Below are 21299 nucleotides of genomic sequence, written 5' to 3'. Positions count from 1 at the left end.
ACAGTCTAAAGTTAAATTATCTTTATTAATACTGATCTAACTGAATATTTGGGTTTACATTGTGTGTTTAGAAGGTTGGTTCACTCAAATGACAAAAGTAGCACATAGTTAAGGTTTTATTTGCACAAAGTTTTTCTGTCGCCACGACACAATGGAGGTAAATAGTTATTTGTGTTACAGCATTGGAAAAAAAAAAAATCACATTTAAGAAATTCAGTAGCATTGTGTCATTTCAGAGACGGCGCCCCAGTTTGACAAACATAAGGTCCATTTATTTTGTGTTTCCAAAATTTGCTGCCACATTTTATCCTTCCTCACTGAAAAGAGTAGCTTGGTTGTCATGGCGATGGCCACAGCAGCGATTAGGAGGGGGTCAAAGTCAAAGCCATCAACCAGTCATTAGATGGCTGGTAAATATCAAGGAGGCCGTTCACATTTAACAGCAGACACCATCCTTGAACAGAGGCGGGAGGGCGAGGGGAGGGTGGGGGGGCTCAGTCTATTATGACCAAAGTTCTATATATAGATCATGAAATAACAATTAAACCCTCTCCATGGCTGAAAGGTTCAGAAACATACAGCTGCTGCTTTGCGTGTTGTCCAAAACAATCCGGACACTTTCAGAAAGAAACATTTATTTTATTAATTAATCAAATGGGATTTTTCAGTGCTGTAATTAACACAAACGTAATTCCTTTAACTTCTCTTGTATTGAGCTGGAAGGAGGAATGACTTGGACACACAATAAAACTAAAACTTTATGTATAGCTATAACTAACTATAACTAACTATAGTTAAAGCGATTAAAAGTTTTTGTTTTTTTTGTGGGGAACTGACCCTTTACCTCCACTGATTTTTTTTTTTTGTATGTTAAATGGCTTGTGTAGGAACAGACTGGAGGGTCAGAAATGATGCCAACACCTGTCTGAGTCGTAATGAGCCACTGATGCGACACACCTGAGGGACACCTGTGGTGAAAAGGTGGAGCAGAGAGGCACTGAGGGCACAGCTAAGCAGAAGGCAGGAAACATTTTCAAATCTCCTGTAGTTGCCTCACAATGTTTGTAACAATACATGCGTTGGTAATGTGAGAGAGAGAATATCTGTGTGCTTGCTTCATTCAGTCCTAGTGAACAGATCTGAATATGTTCAACAACTTTGACCGTCCTACAGCAGTTTAATCTGTACAAGCTCAGACAGATGTGTGCTACATTTCTCATACATGTGCAAATGCAGATTACAAACTCAATATTTTTTTTTTTTTTAACGTCAAGGCTGTATTTTCCTCTGCGGGAAAACACAAATGAACACAAACCAGTGGAAAGCTCTGAATTTATTCATTAACATCTCTCAACCTGACAAAGTGGAGTAAAGCTGGACTAATGATGGGGCAGAATGTAAATGGGGAAACTAGTCTGCAGGGAGCAGCAGGGCTGATCTATGTGTTTGCATGTGTTTTGCAACCTAATATAGCTGAGATAAGCAGACACTTTCCTTGGGACGTAGTTACAGTATGAAGAAACCCATTAGACAGCCAGGGTGTTCTGGAAGTGTGACTGAACCTGCCAAATGTGATTTATTTACACAAATGTGAAAGTATCAATACCATGATGAATGAGGGATTGAAACGGCAAAACTCCGAGATTGCTCATTATCTTCAAATTTAAGTCTGAGCACAAGTTTGAGCCCTTATGGGGAACACAGATTACTGAAACTCGCTCTGCTCTCGCCTGGAAGGTGAAATAGGAATTACAGAGCAAAACAATTACAAATTTTCAATTGCTGAAGTCTCCAGGCCTCCGTGAGACTTTCCGGACTGGTTGGGATCTCACCACCTGTCTGTGTTTTAGTGCTAAACCCTTAGCTGAACCAGCTAGCGCAAGTCAACAGATAAACATACTGTGGATTTTATACTTTGGGAATCACCACACAAGTGCAGTCAATCTGTGCTGGAATACATGCTCCGAGAATTGTTCAATATTTTCTCTGGACCTCTGCTTTCCAAATGTACTTAGAACTTAAGAGGGGAAACAGGGATTGAGTGAAGGCTTAGTACAGCTTCGCAGCTCATTTTTGCTCTGAGCTTGGTTGAGCTTTGCTTTCCTCGGGATGCGGCTTCATAAAACACAGACGCGTTTGTCAGACTGGACCTGTAATCGCCTGGACTTTTTTTTTTTTTGCCTTTTGTTAAGTCTAGCAAAAAAACTTTGCCTCTTCTAAACACAAGACTGTCTTTCTTTTTGAATATGATAAAGAGATAACAGAGCTTTTTCTTCAGAGGATGAGACAGTACATTAGTACTGAAGTGTATTAAAAAATGCCAAAACACATAAGCTTTGATTCTTATTAAGGCGGAAAACTACTTAGCTGTCAATTAAGTGTTTTTCTTCTCTTTGAATTTTACAGGCTGCTGTACAAAAGGCACATGAAGAAGCTTTTAAAGGAGAGAATAATTTGTGTTGTGTAGCTGGTACACGACAAGCTCCAAGCCCCCCACCAGCTCGGATTTAGAAAAGGTGCGCAAATCATATTTCTTTTGGGAGATTTCACCTCATAAATTCACTTTTATGCCCTGTTTCACATTTGAAAGGACCGAACTACTCAAGAGAAGTGTGACTGTGGTGAGTAACACTTAATTTATTACCATGTGATGTAAGTGATTATCTTGATGATGTAAGTGTCTCGTCTTCACTTCAACTTTGCAAGTGTTCGCCTGCTTCCTAAAACAGTTTAGCTTCCTGTACAATGCTGATGCTAAAGCAGTGTGCAGTGCAGTAAAGAGGTGGTTGAGGTTACCTACAGCTGGGTAGGTAGGAAGGTAGGAAGGTAGGAAGAGGCTGGTGCTTCATGTATATATCCATGCTCATGTCTTCAGCCAGTGTTTTCAGTCTCACACACACACTCTGTAACAATCACTGCTCTGGGCATGCATGGATACGCCCACCTCGTTATAATACAATCATTAGGAAAATTGGAAAATATGGTGAGGAAAATTAAATGGGAAATGTCGTAACAGGAAATTGATAAATGTGCCCCAAGACCAGAAAAATGAAATAAACTAAAAGTCATTTACAACTACTGTTTAAGCTGTAATTTATTTCATTAATTCACTGGTTGTAGAAAAAGAATGTCAAGCTTTTTGTATTTTTACACCAACTGAAAAGTATAAAACCATATTAAATTACTACTTTTAATAATTCAACTGACATTATTATGCATTTAATTAGATTTTTGACTTGTCTGATCACCTTTTTATTAGATTTTGTTTCAGTTTCAGGGCTGCATATCATCAGGTTTATACTGAACACCTTTAGAATACCTTTCAGAAGTACTGCACAATCTTGAAACATGCAGCTAAAACAACACTTTGAGAACTTTTGAGAAAATGTTTACACAGCAGCTACTGTGTTAATACCTTTGAAGTTTCGCAGTACATTAAATGAGGATATTTCTCTCTTGTGTGTCTTTAGGTCATTCTGAGTGATGAAGGATTTTAACAAAAAGCATAAGAGATGCCAGTGGGAGTAGCTGGAGTCTCTCAGCTGCTGCAAAGCAAACACTTCACTCTGAAATGAAGGGGACATCAAGTGTGCTTATAAAACCACACAGTTACTTGCATGGGGATTTATTCACAGTGCATATACTTCCTTTGTATTTCATAAAAAATAAATCTATCGGTGCTTGTTTCTTTTTACAAAATAAAATATTGTGTGAAACAAAAATTAGAATGTCAAAAAGAAACAGTCAACACATTCAGAAAGAGATGGTGAAACGTGAAAAAGATTTGTCACATTTTCATGATGAAGACAACGTAGTGTGTCTGTAAAAATGCATCTTGTTCAAAAGGCACCAGTGTTTTGTTCGTGTAGAGTCAAACTAAATCCTTTTAGCACAAACGCATTGGCATGATAATAAAGGTACAGATGGTCATGACGTAAACAATATTTAAAACAGCTGCTGCGCACTTAAAATGTTGGAACAATTGCAAGAAATGTAACAGAGAAACTTTTTTGGTTTAAACCTTTTGTTAAATTCTTCAGATACATTCAGTTCAGGTTTTTATAAATAACATTTAATCACTTTGCTGTACATCCTCCTTTACAGTGACCAAACTTCTTTCTCCTCCTTCAAAGTGTCTGTCAAAGTCTGCTCTGAAATCTGACAGCCTTACCCCTCTGCTCCTGAGCACCTTCAGTGATTGCCTGGTTGAGGTAGTCGAGGAGGATTATTGTTGCACACGAGGCCTCCTGGTGCAGTCAGTGTGTTCTTTGTTCTGGATGAGCACCAGGCAGGTAGAGTCAGCCGTAAGCACCGTGCGTTTGGGTTTGTAGAGATACAGATAAAAGGTTCACATGAGGTTGAGCTAATCTGTGAGGGGTTTGGCCCCGTTGGCTGCGGACTCATCCAAGTCTGAACTGGTCAGGCGTTTGTGAGGAGCTGCAGTGGACGGGGGGGCGATTTGAGGGGAGAATGGAAAGAAAACAATTATATTCCCAGCCTGTCGATCACCCAGGCCCAGCCCAAAATGAGCGGGTACTATATTCCCATCTATTGTTAAAGGATTTATTCCATTACAAGTAGTAACTAAACGATTAGCGCTACCTGTTGCTGCTGAATGTGTTATGATTAAACGGGCCAACTGTATTGTATATTAACACTGGTGTTAAATTGCCATAGAGATGTTCTGGCCATCATAATTACTGGAGGTAAAATGAACACAAAGCCAAAGAAAGTGCGCTCTTCTTAACACAGTGTGCCAAATATCTGTAAGCAGCTTAGGGACGGGCTACAAGTGACTCTGGCTGCAAGCCACTGGCAGCGATACAGAGAAGCACACGTCTAGAGCAGTGATGGAAAGTTTGAACTCTGGTCACCATGTTGAAACACTGACTGTGAAAGCGACAGTGCTCCATGAATGTACTGGTGAAATTCATCACCTACAATTATGCATATCATGTGCTTTATAATGATGTGCTGCACTGTGGAATTCAGCTGGACTGAAACAAATACTCTGTTTCTAAAAGCAGACACACCTTGACTGGAAAACATTAAACTGACATAAGCTGGAAAAGGTATAATAATAAAAATATCTAAAAAAAAAAAAAAGGGGGGAATTCATAATCTTTATGTCCTGCAAAATAACTTGGATTTTCAGTCTGGCCATTGTGCAGTACAAAACGCTTAAAAATACTGGTATATGTTTTAAGATTATCTAGCAATGCAGACATGCACAGAAACATCAAACCAGTCAACAGATAAGCTGTCAGAGCACAGGTTTTGTAGCTTCAGTATATAAATACTCACACAGTGTGTCAGATCTCAGGGAGCTGCCAAGCAATGTGCTGGGGCCTTTGATGGAGGAAGAAAGAGCAGCCAGTCTCAGGCTCCGGGAAGTGGCGTCCAGCTTCTCGTCCTGGAAGACGGGACGACACAGTAACTGACGAGGCTAAAAGTCTGCAGCCATGCTAGCAAACAAAATGTGATTATTTTTTTTTATCTTTAGCAATAGTGAGCACAGCCCGAGGGTGGTGCCAGCATAGAAACAAGTTTGGTCGTTGTAGGACAACTCAGATTCAGCCACACATTGTCGGGCTAGACACACATACATGGAAGTATTTTTACTCATCAGTCCAGACTAAAACATCTCAGCAATTATGGGATGGATTGCCATGATATGCTATACCTTCATGGTCCCCAGAGGATGAAGTCTAATGACTTCTGATTCCTAACAACTTCTCATGATGACTTTGGAGGTCCCCCCATAACTTCTCATCTAGCGGCACCACGAGGTTAACGTATGTGCTCTTCAGTGAAATGTCTCAACAGTAACTGGATGGATTGCCATGAAATTTGGCTCAAGCATTCATGTTCCCTTCGGGATGAACTGTAATAACTTTGGTGATCTCTTAATCTTTCATCTAGTGCCATCATGTATGTCTACAGTGTGACTACACAAAATCAAATTCAAAGCACCTGAAAATGAGGGTTGTGGCCCCAAAAATGCAAGTTTGGACAACTCAGTGCTCTACAGAAAGATAAAATATTCTGTTTGAGAAGTGAGTGAACGATGTGCACCCGTGTAGGATAAAAGCTCCATTACTGGCATCTATTTGCCTGTAAACACGCAGTCCAGAGTATCCCAGCCTGAACAGATTTCTCTTAATATTTAGTGAGTCTGTGGCAAAGCACCCAGAATCACTGCTGTCGGACACATATTACAGATCTCTTTTATCCCCTGGGAATAGATCAAGATGGAAGTCTTGTGAAGACACTCATCAATCCTTTTTCCTTAAACAAACCCCGGCTGGGCAGCAGCTATTAAACTAATGCAATCGCCACTTATCGCTCAACATGGGAGTAATTTGGCAAACCAATGGGGTAATCTAGCGGATTAAAACCATTTAAAAAGTGACTGTATGGCTGTTTAGGGGAGGCTGCAAACTGCTGATGGCAATCAGATGTCAACAATGATGTCTTGATGACTCCCCTGACTGCTTCACAGCACAGACGATGACTGTAGCAATGAACAAGTGACTGGGAAAGGTTTTGTTTGAGTGTACATTTGTGCCATCGCTCGAGCCTGTCCCACTCTGTCCACCCATGATGCATTACCAGCATGTGAAATTATTCATTTATTCATACAAGTTGCAAATTAGGTGCAGTGCACACTTTGGCACCAGTGTGGGCGAGTTAGACTCATAAATGGCTCTCAAAGTCAGACTATCCTTATCCACATGGCTGCTGTTTGAACAAAGCACTGCAATTAGTGACTGAAATAGAAAAGGCGTGGGCTGTTGTTTGGAGGTGCAGGCTCTTGTAAGGCATTACAAAGCTCATTATTTAGAGTACAGAAGTGTGTGTGTGTGTGTGTGTGTCGTACTCTGTACTCTTGGATTCTGCGTTTGGACTCATCTAGCTGGTGCTGTAGGTCCCAGACGATCTCTTTGTATTTGGAGTAGCGCTGCTCTACCATCTCCCTCTGCCGCTGCGAGTCCTGAAGGCACAAAATGGAGGCTGCGTCATCGTACCAGACCAAAAGGGACATCTAAATAGTCATGAGTCTTGCATATAGTAGAGGAGCCACACTAAAATCAATTGAAGCCTAGGCTTTAAGTGGAACCACCTCCAAATCTTTGAAGTTCTCCATCAGACATAGTTTCTCTGGAATTGATTCCAAGTGGTCCAGGGCTGATCTTGTGTTCTGGAAACGACACACACAAACCGAAATAAGCTCAGTTAATTTACACAGCAATAATAGTTTATCTGTATAATATTAGTTGACATTCATATTCAGCCATTTAACCTCAGCTGTTTAAATCTGCAACATGACTAACAACTTACATCTGGAAGTAATTGTGTAAAAAATAATATGAGGCAGGAGAGCACAGATGCTGTAATGAGTTTCATTCTAAACTATTTTCTTCTTCTTAAAAACAAATCCCCAAATCATTAATTACATTGTAAGGGACAACCAGAAAGCACCACAATGCAGCAACTAAATATCAAATGGAGAATTATTCACAGGTGAATACTGGGCCAGCATCCCGATTCCCTTAATTGCCTCCCCCTCTTCCTCGTTCCTCAGCACCTCTCACTTAAAACCGACCAAAAAGATGAAAGAAAATGAAGTTAGGAAGGAATAATCGATGAAACACACATTTAGTGAAATAAGACGTCGTTCCCACTCAAGGGTCAGGTGGAGTGATGATTACTGATGACAGCTACACAGCTGGATCAGCTGTACGTGGGCTTTAACTGCTCTGTGGTGGCTACTGATGCCTTTGTATTTGCGGAAATAATGGATGTAGTACGCAAATAACAAGGTTGAACAGCTGATACTGTTAGAACTGTTATGTATTATGTATGTCCTCCAACATGATAAAACAGAATCAGAAATATGAAGCCCCTGTTTATAAAATATATTGTATCAGTTGCACACATGCACAGCAAACCTATATTTAGACTGTGGACAGGTAAGCCAAAAAAGAAAACAAACAAACAAATAAAAAATCAATTTCAAAAAGACATTTCTTTTGGTACAGGAAGATGTTTTTACGAGGTCCCATTTTTGTTTGTATCCTGCATGTGGACATACTTTCTACTGCTGTTTTCATGCTAATCAATGCACCAACAAAGGCAGTGTAGAAGACTGAAAACCCACAAGCGTAGATGTAAACTATGCACAATAAGTTTAACAATTGGCCTTGTTTTACAAGGATGGAAACTAATTTGACATGTTTGTTAGCCCTCTAGGATTCACACACCTTTGAAATGGTAAGAAAAACAGAATGTAAAAATAACAAGTTTATAAAAGAAGCTCCACATGGTTCTTTTAATACAACACCTGCATGTCATACTATCGCCACCTTCTAGCTCTGAAGCTGCACCAGAAGCCCTGTGTTTATTGATGAATTGCAGATTGATTGTAATACAATAGAATACACTTGGTGGCTATGACTTCATGGTGAGAAAGTGGATTATGCTGCAGGGGTGTTGGGGTAAACCTGAGAGACAGATTTTTAGTTGAGTATTCCTTTAACAAACAACTCCTCTAACAATAGCTCAGGGCAATATTGATGCTTGTTTTCTGCTCACAATTGGTGTGCCCATCTATAAAACGGTATTGCTGGGGAATGCATTCTGTTATAGAACAGAACAGGACTTTTGTTACAGCAAGCTTTCATTCTGGTCATCCCTCCACTGTATGTTTCCATGGCCTTCCTATTCCCATTCAGACGGAGCATTTAAGAATCAAAGGAAAGGGTTGTTCCAAGGCGTCATGCTGACTGCTACACTGACATACAAGTAAGACCTGCTGGTTGATCCCTACCGCCCCAGCCTGAGTGGAGGCTGGGTCGATGCATCCTGCTGCTGTGCTGTTACGGTATGCAGAAAATCCTTTACTTGACTGTGGTCAACGGTGCTTCCTCCTCTTCCTCACGACAGCTAATTGAAGGTCAACGTGGCCAAGCGTGCCACATAATTGTGATGGATGGACAGCGCGTGTTAGACAGCTTCATTTATTTTTTTTTTTCTTCAAGAGAGTAAAAAAGTGCTTGGGTCAGTATAACCTTTCAGTAGTGCTAAGTAATTGTGGGCTGACGTCTAATAGCTAATTAAGGATGTTAGTGGTGAACGTTAACAGTTTGGATGGCGAGGTCAATACTGTATTGTCAGTACAGCTCGGTTCTTAAGCCCATCAGTAAGACTTATGATGATTAACAGAGCACTGAACCTTGGCTAAAGCAATCATTTCTAACCCTGTGTTAGCCTGTATGGGTTGCTAAACAAACATAGCCTCAGGTGAACCTCAGCCTACACGGCTGCATCGAATCATGCCTGACTTCTAATTCAATAACTCCACCGCACTTCATAAAGTTTTTTTAAGGTTGAGTATACATACCCATTCTTGTAATTGCATTTATTGCTTTGAATAGAGAAGCCTTACCATCTCCAGATCCAGTACACGGTCCTGTGAAGACACACAAACACGGCGATATTACTCAATATGCATATAAAGATAAAGTAATAACCAGTACCAATGTTTAAACTAAGAAAATGAGTCAGGTAACTGCTCAAAATGGTAGATGTGCAAAGGGGGACCCAGTGTGTGTAGGAGAACAGTGACAGTAAAGAGGGATAGAGCGTTCCAACTAATAGGTAACAAGGGAGGGAAAGTCAGTGGCTAGGGAGAGCCTGTAGCACACAACAGGCTTCCTATCACGCAGACACAAAGACAAGCCGCTCTCTCCGATCATCCAGCTCCTGACTGATGTTCCCTCTCTAACGATGCATAAGTGATGCTATGCCTCTTATCTGCCACTCAACTACACACCTGCCCCCTCCCCTCCACCCCCCCCCCACCAGCTGCCTCTCACCCTCTGCCGGTAATGTGTTGATGGTTTGTAACAGGGGTGCTTTCTTTTCCGCAGACCACCCCAGCACCTGAGTTTTTTTTTTTTCCCCCCTCTTCTTACTCATCCACGTCCCTCACTCTATCTGTCTTCCCTCTCTACATCTCTCTCTCCTCATCCTTCATAATTAAAAGCTCGGCTGGGTCTGAGAGGGCTGATTAATTGCACACGAGTTCTGGCAGGTGCCATCATGCAGCCACAGATGGGACCCTTGTATCCAACACATGCACGTTCACAGAGGCACAAACACACGTTTGAAAGGAACGATTGCTTAGCAGACGTTTTGATGTGTGTGTATGTGCGTGTTTTGCTGTTTAATGGTGAGTAAAGGGCCACTGAGGCGCTGGGGGCCAGTCGAAGCCAGACTAGGTGAGTTGGTGGCCTGCCAAGTGTAGATGCTGCAGTATTGAAAGACAGAGATAAGGCCTCTGGTGGCTTATAAACTCCAAGGCCTCGTGTCTGCTGTAATTAGCTACTTGTCCAAGCAACGCTGCAAGGAGTCTGTCAGGCTCACGGCTGTGTACTAATGTTTGTAGCACTGTATCACATAACTCAGAGCAGTTACTCAAAAACAATCCAACAGATATGCAAAAAAATAGTTTGAAGGCAACGTGGTGTATAAACAAAAATAGTACCGGCTGTCTCTCTTTGGCAACATAGTTGAAATTAGGCCAGCTGGATATTAACAATCTGCTACTCAGGATGCAGATTTACAGACACAAATGAGCAGACAAACAGATAAGGATTAATAAAGACACAGAAGACTAACCTGAAGGCTCCGCATTTCTTCCTCCTTCCTGCGACTCCTCTCCAAAAGCTCTGAAAGAAACGTTTGGCATTGGAGTTAGTCAAGATACACTGTACATTAACTTTATTCTCCATCTGCAGCAGGTGTGGTATACTTTATTTGTCCATAGTCTACAACACTATATGCACACAGGATGGAAAGGCCAATGTGGCTTTTTAAAGACAGGTGTATGTTGCAAAGAATATATTTTGTGTTTGATGTACCTTTTATATTTGTATTATTTTAATCAAAACCATGATCTTTTCCTCAGCCTAACCTAGTAGTTAAAACCTAACTGAAAACAGATAAAAGAAAACTAAGGTCAAAATTTTGATGTCAACTAATTCTACAAATATCAAAAATCTAATGACAGCTGGGCTCAAACCCTGATCTCCTGGGTGAAAGTCTAGGATCTAATTCAAGTAACGTTTTTTATACTACGTAGTTATACCAGGAGTAAATAAGTAAATAGCCGCCATTTGGCTATTCATGGTGCAAACAAGCACTCAGAACATTTAAACTTATTTAGTAGATCACTGATATAGTAATACTTTATTTTACGTGTTTATTATTTCCTAATAATGAAATTGAAATTCTTTTCAAAAGTTCTCAAACCGTTATTTTAGTTGGTTTAGAAGTCCACAATTATACTCTTTAATTAATATTTAGTATTTGAGATGTAATTATTCATATCTGATTAATTGGATGCGTGCGTGTAGACACGTCTCAAGGGACTGAGCCTTTATAGCAAATTGTTGTACAGTTGTGTTTGGTGATAAAGGCTCTGCTATTTGAGGGAGCTCTACAACAATCCACACAGCAACGAGAGAGCTAATCGCCTCCTAATAAACGCATACATCAACATTTGATCTAAGCTTAATAAATAAGTAGCATTTTGGCTGGTAGAGGGAGCTGCAGCAGCAAACTATGTTGCCACGACTCTATCAGCAGAGTAATAGTGAGAAGCATTAGGTTATAATGGCTGTGCTGTACGCCTGTATGAACATGACTGGAAGGTACTAGTTAACTGGTAGCCAAGCAGCTGATGAAACAGCTGAACTAACATTGCGCTCTGTTTTTGCAGATGCAGTTGACCAGCAGTGCACTGACCGCCAATGATTTATCCTTAATTACATGATTTTTTCTTCCAAAAAATAAAGCTTTTGGTACTTTTTGTCAAGTACACTTTACCTAAACGTGCATTCTGTAAGAAATGCGTTTGGGATCAGGACTCAGCATTAGATTAGATTAGATTAGATTCAACTTTATTGTCATTACACCTGTACAGTACAAGGCAATGAAATGCAGTTTGGCATCTAACCAGAAGTGCAATTTGTAGCAAGTGCAGAAATATATAAAGGGTATGTACAGAATATACAGAAGGGTGTTTACAGATGCTATATACCGATTAGTGCTATGAACATGTGTGCTAGTAACTACAGGTATAAATATAAATATAATATACGTCATCATCAAATAATCAATCTTATGATAATCAATGACTTGGATCAGGATCAGGGACAGAACAACTTATGTGGGACAGACACACAACACCACCAGGACATGTCACAATGATCAGTTTTACTCATTTCAATCACTGAAATATGGAAAAGTAGATGCAGTCATTAAAACTCCCAGCATGCCAGAGAAAAAATATTAACAGTGTTATGGTCATGTGATGAATCCATCTCATCCCAATATGTTCGACTGATTCAAACGCAGTTTGCTGCTGCTGAATAATTTTTACTCAAACAGGTAGAGGGAGGAAAGACAAACTCTGCATGTGTTTGCTGATTGCAACACCAAATTGTATTTAATTACAATCCCTGATTGTTTGCTTAATGAGGTGTTAATTTAAAGGAATAACTCTGTTTTCATTTAGCAATAGAGTTTTATTAAGCAAATGGCACAATATTTAACCATGTTTACTCTGCTTGGCGTTATGCTGAGTAGAATAAGCCTTGTGTTAATGGTTTAGTAAAATGGTGGCAACACATTATGGGAATAATATAAATCAAGTAAATGTTGGGAAAGTAACATCTTATTTGTATTAATCAGTTATGAAATACATTTGCAAAGCTTTATTCTTCCAATGACTAATACTTACTGTGCTAACTTTGGTGTAAATTTAGAACAGTACAAACGTGACCAAGCCTTTAACAACTGAGAATCAGAAACAATTCTTTCATAATGTGAGAAACTCTCCGCTGACACACACACACACACACACACACTAACATACTGATGCCACCTTTCTGAAAGCATACGGCCTCACAGATTATATAAATGTGCCTGCAAGTTTATTACTTGCTTCATCCTCTTTCTCAGAGTGTTGCTATATTCAATATCCAATTACCTGGAGATGACTGGATCTCCACCTCCTCAAGCATGTGTGCATGTAAACAAACGTACATCTGACCACACTGCTCAACGCACTCGACTTAAATACTAAACACAATTTCTGGCTATTTCAGTAAAAATTCCAGTATTTTCAACTCTGGTTTTAGCTTGCCTGTTAAAATCTGCCTTGAAGTCACTAGAAGAGAGGTGGTAGTGGTAGTCCACTGCTGCTGCCAAAGCTCACTTCAATGACTCACACCCTGCCACATGTCACCCACAAGTACAACTACTGTTATCTAGACATGCAGCACAGACTTGTGTTATCTGCACGAGCAGCGCAGACTTGTTTTAAAAGGGAAAGGCCAATAGAGAGCACTAGGCAAGTGATGAAATCTCTTGAGGAAAATACAGACTCCAACACTATCTGACACTAATAAATTCACTGAGACAATTACTGTATATTACACAAGGGCTCTGCAGAGTGCTGGCATTAACACTTAATCTACTGATAAGCAGACAAGGTTTAAGGAAAACAATCTTATAGGAAGAGCATTTCCAGTTTAATAACATAAATGTAGAAAAAAACCAATAATGAGTTGTTATATAAACAGGTGAAGTCATATTTAGCATTCGCCACACTGCACGATTCAGTATATTGTAGCAAATATGTCATATCATTAGTGCTCATCATAATGTATGCATCAGTGAATGGTGGAGATTTGTAAGAGAACCACATTACTGAGCAGCCACATTCAAAGCCCAGCTGATAAAATCTTAAATTTGCACGCCTTTAATTCAAATAACCAGATCTTGTGGCTGTTGTGACACACAGATTACTCTTAGGTCTAATTACTAAAGAGACCATATCAGCGCTTCTGCCTGCAGTGAGGACAGACAAGGCCACTTCTGTCGGATGGCTGATTGGCTCCAAAGACGGAGTGAACTGTGTTTCCAAAGGGGGTTTTGAGATGAGGCTGGATCAAAAGACAGCTTATGTGCATGGTGCAATGCTACCAGAATAACCAAAAAACAGACTGAAATTATTGATCATCCCTGTCTACAGGTCTTCCATTTCCCTGTCCATGTCTACCTATCCCTCCCTCCATGTTCTCGCTGTGTCTTTTAACTCTCTTTCTCTCTGTTAATGGAGCACAAATTAGGCCCATTTCCCCGTATTGTTCAGATGAAGCGCTAAAAACAAGTTGTTCTTCCTCTGGCAGTTACAGCTCATTAGGAGAAATTCAGCCAAAAATGACTTGGGACTGAAAAAACAAGTCCATTTCCCACAGAAGTCTCAAAGTTCACGCACATTAAGATGCTTTCTCAGACATTTGTAATCATAAACAGACAGGCCTCAGCTATAAAACAATGCATCAGATACACAGACGCATGCATGGACAGCCATTTTAACATCCATCCATTAATTCACACAAAAACCACTCAGTGACAAGAAGGCATTAGCAATACGCAGGCACTGAATTAGTTATTGCTTTTAATGACTGTGTGATTAAATGTAAATGAGAGAGGAACAAAACAGGAAGTCACTGTCTGACTAGGCTTTATCAATCAGAAGGACTAAGGGTCCAACAGGAATTACTACATTTTCATTAAGAGCTTGCTGTCGTAAATATTCAACAAACGTGGATAACTGAGACTTCTTGTCCAATGCTCTTTTAAAAGCCCAATTAGTCTCACATGATGCTGCGCTGTGACATTTTATATAATGTAGGCACTCTGTGTGAGTCACTGCCATGCTTTGATGATGTTTAAACGAGAAAAAACACCACGCAGATCATACACTGCGTTCTCACTGTGAGTCAGATTGAAGTGAAGGTAGCCATGAGTACCTCTCTTTTCAGTGCTGAGGGCGTGCAGCAGCTTCTCCTGTCGGTCAAGGCGCTGCAGGAGAGCCGCCTGCTCTGAGTCCCTGCTCTGCCTCAGGGCCTTCAACTGATCCCTGGTCTGTTGATGCTGCTTCCTTAGGCGCTGTTCTCTTGTGTTGCACTCCCGCACCTCCTCACACAGCCAGCGGAGCTTGGTCTGGTTGTTTGGTTGAATAAATACAAAATTAAATGCATAATTGTTTTCAACAGCTTTGTGGGCTATTGTTGTAAAGGTTTTATTCAAAAGGTAAAGGGATTGGGGCATTAGGAAGGGGAAATCATCCATACAGGTTTTTAAAACTGTGGCCTTTATTTCTACAGCAGTGCCCTGCATTTCAAACCAACTTCTTATAGTGAAAAATGATCTTCCTTATTTAACCATACACACAGTGATGTGCACAAATTGGATCTCTGATGTAGAAGTCTGCACACTAATCAATGCAAAGGAATCACATAGGAACCTAATTAAGTCACCAAAATCATCTGATAGAAGAATACCGCGAGGGAATCCTGTTTTCCCTTTAAAGCAGAATCCTTTCATAAAGAATTGACATTTTGATTCCTCTTTTATCTAAAAGGCTTTTTACTCCAGTACTGCCCAAGCTGCAAGTTTACAAGTGTCTTGAAATGTCTTTGAACACATTCTATGGTCAGTCATTATTTTGACTTTGACTGTGGTGTTAAACTATAGTTCAGAATCGAGCACACCCCAAATGAGGGTGATAGAAACTTAAAACACAGCGGCCCAGTCATACAAAGGGTTGTTACAGGCTTAAAAAATTATTGAAATTGTAGCTGTGCCTGTGAATCAGAACAGAATTTTACCATCATAAAAACTGCAAACTAGGGAGCTAATTATCTCTCTTGTTCTCTAGTGTTTTATTCTTGTAAATGCACTGTGCTCTGAGACTATTCCTAACAGGAGATATACATTATAGTGCTAAACACTATATATTATGCAAGCACATTTTAACACAGTATCATGCATCACCACAGTCATAATTATGTTTCCTTGGCACAGTGCATCATTGCAATACTAAATGGGAACTGATTTGTCTTGGAAAAAAGCCAGGAAGCAAGTATTATTGCAAAAGAGAAGACAATGATGGCAAAAGAGCAAAAAAAAGAAAAACACTCATCACCATGTTATCAATTAAAAGAGCCTCACTAAAGCAAAGCATTGTGGTAACTATGACGCCTGCATAGAGGAAGGAAAACCAGTAAAATAAAGTACTATGACTAAACCTCTAAGGGTAGTGGAATTTACAATTGTCCTTGCCCTTATGATGATTATGGAAAAGACATTCTGTCACAAATCCCTGAACTTCACAGTTTCATTATGATCACTGCTGACTCTCACCACACATCAGTGCTCAGCGGCATAAAGTGTTTTTTTGTATTATAAATCATCTTTTTCTGAGAGGTTATTCAGCAGTAAATGTTGGGCTTAAACAAGCAAAAATACAACTGGTGGTTCGTACAATAATTTTAAGTTGGCAAGGACCAAATCATTGATAACATGCTTTTTTTTTTATGCTATTGTCTCATTAATCTTCTACACAGTGTAGGCCTGGGAATAAGCATCACATGTTTAATCTTGTGCTTTCTTAATTATATATATATATATATAATTATAATTGATTATTTAGAATAATCCCTGTAAGGAAGCCAGCACTACTGCATGTAATAATCATACCTTTGTCTCAGCTAGCCAGCAGTGGGGGTCTTTCACTAATCCAGGTTTCTGGGAGATCGCCTGTTAAAACAGAGCAGAGATTAATGCAAATGTGAGCCTTGCTGCCTTTCTTAGCATGCATTACAAAAAAGTGTTCTTAAAAAAGACCACAAGGAAAGCAGGAGGGAAGAAAAGGAGTGCAAATCTAAGAGATTTTATAGTCTGGGTTTTACGGATGTACAGTAAGTTGTCCAAACAGACACAAAAATATATGAAGAGACAGCGAAGGACTTATAGAATGTCAAACGAAAACACAGAAACAGTGACTAAAAATGTGGATGGACAAACAACAGGATAAAAATCAGAAGAACAGCCTCCTGTCAAACCCTTAACTTTAGTGAAGTACGGCTGGAGCCAACTTAAATTGCCGTGCATGTTTGTTAAACAGCCTATGACACTACACACACACTGGATGCATGCACATACACTTAGACAAAGAGGTTGTGTGTGTGTCATAAAAATGAGCTCAGGGAGTACGTTCCATCCTTCCCAGACAAGCTTGTCAGCATCAGCAACACAAACTGACTGTCTGCCAACTCCTAATGACTACTGACACACACACACACACACACACACACACACACACACACACACACACACACACACACACACACACACACACACACACACACACACACACACACACACACACACACACACACACACACACTCTCACTCTTAAGACCAAAAGACACTACACTACATACACAGATAAACACAGTCACATAACAAGATGGCACTCTGCCAGCAAGATGCTACTGGTTGACATGTGCCGGCTCCACATGTGGAATTTTCAACAAAGGTTAATAATCCCTTCTATGCTTCATTACCCACTTGTTTCACACGAGGAGACGAACACGTGTACACGTCAGTACCTGAAAAAGAACGTTAGATAAGTCTGGTCTAATTCGAGCCACTTTTCAGTATTTTCGTTCATTATCATAAGCCAGTGTAGCCAATCAGTTCAGGAAACATGGAGAAAGAGAGGGGGATGACAAAGGATGTTACAGTTATATATCACACGTTGTTACCACTGGGCCTCCAGGACACCCTGAAGGGACAGTTTAATCCAAAGCAGAAAAAAAAAAAAAAACTTCCCATGCCCCTCTGCTGTCACTGTGTTGGCCAATAATGGTGGGTTCATATTTTCTTATGTTTACTGATGGCTCAAAAAAGACAAAGTGGGCATTCACACTGAAAGCAGCCCTCCATTATAACAATGAAAGGGGCTGCGTTGGTGGAGTTGTGTTTAAGGTATGACTGAGTCATGAAATAGGTTCCAGGAAGTCCGGGTTGAGAGTCCGGGAGCTGAGAATTTGGTTTTATCAGCAGCCAAAACACAGCACTGCATTTGTAATACTGGCACATGATTTTATAAATCTGGAAAGTTATCACTGCAGCAATTATTTTATCTGTCATCACAATGATCACAAGGTAAAGAATCAAAGTATCCCGTTCTTTTTATGAAATTATCTTTCAAAGTTGTGCACTTGTCACTGCAGTGGCCAGTAATCCGGCAAAACATTGTATGGCAGAAGTGGAGCCAGACAGATAACCTCGCCTTTTTTTATCTCTAAAACCTCTGCGCTGGCAATTCATCTGCGTCCCTGGATTGGCCTCATTCAAATGAATGAGGAAGCTTAAGTCGGTCAGCTACACTGGCGGCTCTGTGGGGTTGTACTTAGGTCAAGTTATATGCTAACTTTAGCATGCTAATACACTGAAAAAGGTAATGCTTGATTATTTTTTTTTTTTTATAAAATCAGGGGATCAAGTTCAGTTCATTCTAACAGAAACATCAATGTGTGTACGAAAGCATCAAGACATTTTGATAAAAAAGCCCAAAGTCAACATCATGACGGCACAAGAGGAAAAGTCAGGTAGTCTCCAAAGTCATTAGAATTCATCATGTGGGAGCTTTGAACGTCTCAATAGCAGTCCATCCTATATATGTTGAGATATTTTAGTCTGGACCACAGTAGTGGACTGGCCAATACTGCCATCCCTTGAGCTACGCTGCTAGCATGGTTAAAAATTCCATAGTGTTAACATGAATCTGTTTGAAGTTACATGCCTATTAAGTCACACACGCCTATGGAATATGAAAATGTAAATAGTGCTTCCATGCCCCATGATCAACCTCTCCATCAGCAAATCTAGTTTTCTGCAAATCTATTCATAGGGAGACTTCCTGCCATCCTGCTAACACACAGACACACAGTGCAGAACCGTAACTCCCAACCTGCTACACAGGTAAAAACAAAAAACACAAGCAGACATAACAAACACAAATTCACACGTACAAACTCACACACAGGCATGAACAAAGTCAGCAAAAAAGTACAACTGCTTTTTCAAGAACACCCTTGTGGCAAGGTGTTTACGCATGATCAACAGACAGGGAAAGCACGCAGCAGGATTTTTTTTGGACCCTTTCTGTCCCGTGCCCCGACAAACAACATCGTCACTGCACAGGTGTCAAGGAACTTTTTCAAGCTGTCACTCAAAACCAGATCCAAGCACAACGAATTCCCCAAGTTGTTGCCATGGCGGCTCAAAGCACGGCAATGGCGTACTGCTGTGCAGAGGTCCCCGTCTCAGGGAGTGTACAACCGCATGGCAGAGCGTGTGACTGTGTGGGAGGATAAAACATGCCTCTATGCCTCCCGCTCTCTTTACACTTTCCCGAACCATCAAAAGCAGCTCAGTGCAGTGGCAGACAAAAAGGAGGTGAAACTGTTGAAAAACTGAACAAGTAGGTTGGGAGTTGAAAAGTGCTGTCTGTGGGGTTGAAGTGAAAGGAATGCCACGATTTTCTCAGCAGCGCTTCGGTGGAATCCAAGTGTCTGCTGCTGCTAATTTAAATGTGTGACTGCATGGCTTATATGTCTCTTTCAGAATGCGAGTAAATCTGAGACTGTATGTCTTTGGTTACAGTTTGTTTGGTTCACCTCCTGCTGAGAAAATGGTGGAGATGGCAAAGTTTTGATAGGAGGAAAAGACGCTGATGTTAAGAATAACAGCAAGTGGAAAGGACACAGCAAGATGTTTTTATAGATAAAACTACTGTGGTGTGTCTCTTCATTAAACAGTTTAAAGTGAAGAAAGACAAGGAAAGGCAACCAAGTACAAAAAAAAAAGATAAATGTCCCAGGCTGGATTCAAACGTAGAGCACTGCACTCTCTAGAGCCAGCTGAGCCTAAATGAAGATGTTGAAGTTTATATGAAGAAGGACATGGAAGTGACCCAAGAGGAGACATCCCATGAGGTGTAGCATTTGAGGCACAAAAAAGTCTGTTCTTGACATTTAACTGTGGTTCTAGACTTGCAGAAAGATGTTTGTATTAGCTTGTTGGTTTACTGGATATTAGTCTTAGCATTTTGTTGCTATGAAAGCAGTTTCACTGATTTAAATCTTCCTTAGCAACTGATTTATCAGCTGTCAACACAGAGTACACTAAACTCTCAATCTTCCACATGACACCCCCATTTAGCTTTCCTTAACTTTCAGTGCAGCACAACACAGTCTTACAACTTCTTGCATTAGTGCTTCTAAAGAGAAGGAATGAGGCTACCATGAGCAAACCTAATACACCCCTTAACTGTTAATGATTCCCCTCATTAGGCCAATCACTAGCTACTTTGACTTCTTTTCAACATGACAAATTACAGATGAGGCGAGGCGTTGGCTCGCATGTCTGGCTGCAGCACTGCTGGACCAGATTGGGAAATCTATATGAGCAGATAAGAGCTGGCTGGGTTCATTAGCTCGGAGCAGCAGGGGACAACTTGCTTCAAGCATGTAGAGGGGAGTGTGTGTACCATGTGTTAGATATATGTAAAAGGCTGTGGGTATATCCAGTAGGCAATACATGTAAAACATTAGCGTTTGTCTGTAGAAACTTTACTGTATTGTACTGTGGAAGCCTTTGTTTTAGATCTTTTTTGTCCCATTACAAAGTCACTAATAAGGACAGGAGGCAACCATTATGAATATTGATTCATTGTTTAGGTAATTTTTCCAAGCAGAAAAACAAAGAGACTTTATATTTTCAGGCTTTCAAAGTGAGAATCTGCAACTACATAACTTGCATTATGGTGAATTTAATATTCTGGGGTTCAGACTGACAAAAAAAGTCAGCAAAAAAAGATGACGTTGTCTCTTTGGATTGGAAATAAAGACATGTTTCACTGTTCCTGATTTGTTTCATTGACCAAATGATCAACTGAAAACAGTGCTGCAATTAACGACCTTTTTCATTGTCCATTAATCTGTTGGGGTTTTTTTCCAATTGAGGGGAATAATGTCGTTCAGTGTTTCCCAAAACCCGAGATGAGAACCCTAAAATGTAAAGATATTCAGTTTAATGTCATAGACAGGTAAAGAAACCAGAAATAGTCACATTTAAGAGGCTGGAATCAGAGAATCTTCTACTTTTTTCTTTTAAAAACTTACTCAACTCAATTAATTGATTCTGAAAATAATTGGCAAATATTTCAAAAGTTGACAACTAATCGATTAATCATCGGAGCTTTAAAAATATATGGTGCAAATTAATGGATGTTAACAATAATTCTTAGTTGCAGCCCTAGGCAAGGCAAAAGCAAATAGCTGAAGTAAACAAAGGACTGGTTTGGA

At 40.2% G+C, this 21299-nt stretch overlaps 1 protein-coding gene across 1 annotated transcript in view; it reads right to left on the bottom strand.

The window, feature by feature from the left end:
- Window positions 1–3763: 3763 nt before the first annotated feature.
- Window positions 3764–21299, bottom strand: part of LOC139217907 (centrosomal protein of 128 kDa) — a 36757-nt gene continuing 19221 nt past the window's right edge. The window contains exons 18-25 of the mRNA XM_070849408.1: window positions 16621–16680; window positions 14889–15081; window positions 10684–10733; window positions 9449–9472; window positions 7124–7201; window positions 6881–6994; window positions 5305–5413; window positions 3764–4437 (exon numbers count right to left, since the gene is read on the bottom strand). Of these exons, the coding sequence (XP_070705509.1) occupies window positions 4364–4437; window positions 5305–5413; window positions 6881–6994; window positions 7124–7201; window positions 9449–9472; window positions 10684–10733; window positions 14889–15081; window positions 16621–16680 (702 nt within the window). The 3' untranslated portion in view covers window positions 3764–4363. The remainder of the gene's footprint in view (window positions 4438–5304; window positions 5414–6880; window positions 6995–7123; window positions 7202–9448; window positions 9473–10683; window positions 10734–14888; window positions 15082–16620; window positions 16681–21299) is intronic.

Source organism: Pempheris klunzingeri, chromosome 18 (assembly GCF_042242105.1).
Source record: "Pempheris klunzingeri isolate RE-2024b chromosome 18, fPemKlu1.hap1, whole genome shotgun sequence".
Classification (NCBI taxonomy): Eukaryota; Metazoa; Chordata; class Actinopteri; order Acropomatiformes; family Pempheridae; genus Pempheris; species Pempheris klunzingeri.
Note: the sequence above shows the minus strand (reverse complement) of the source record. Positions and strands in the feature narration are given on the sequence as shown.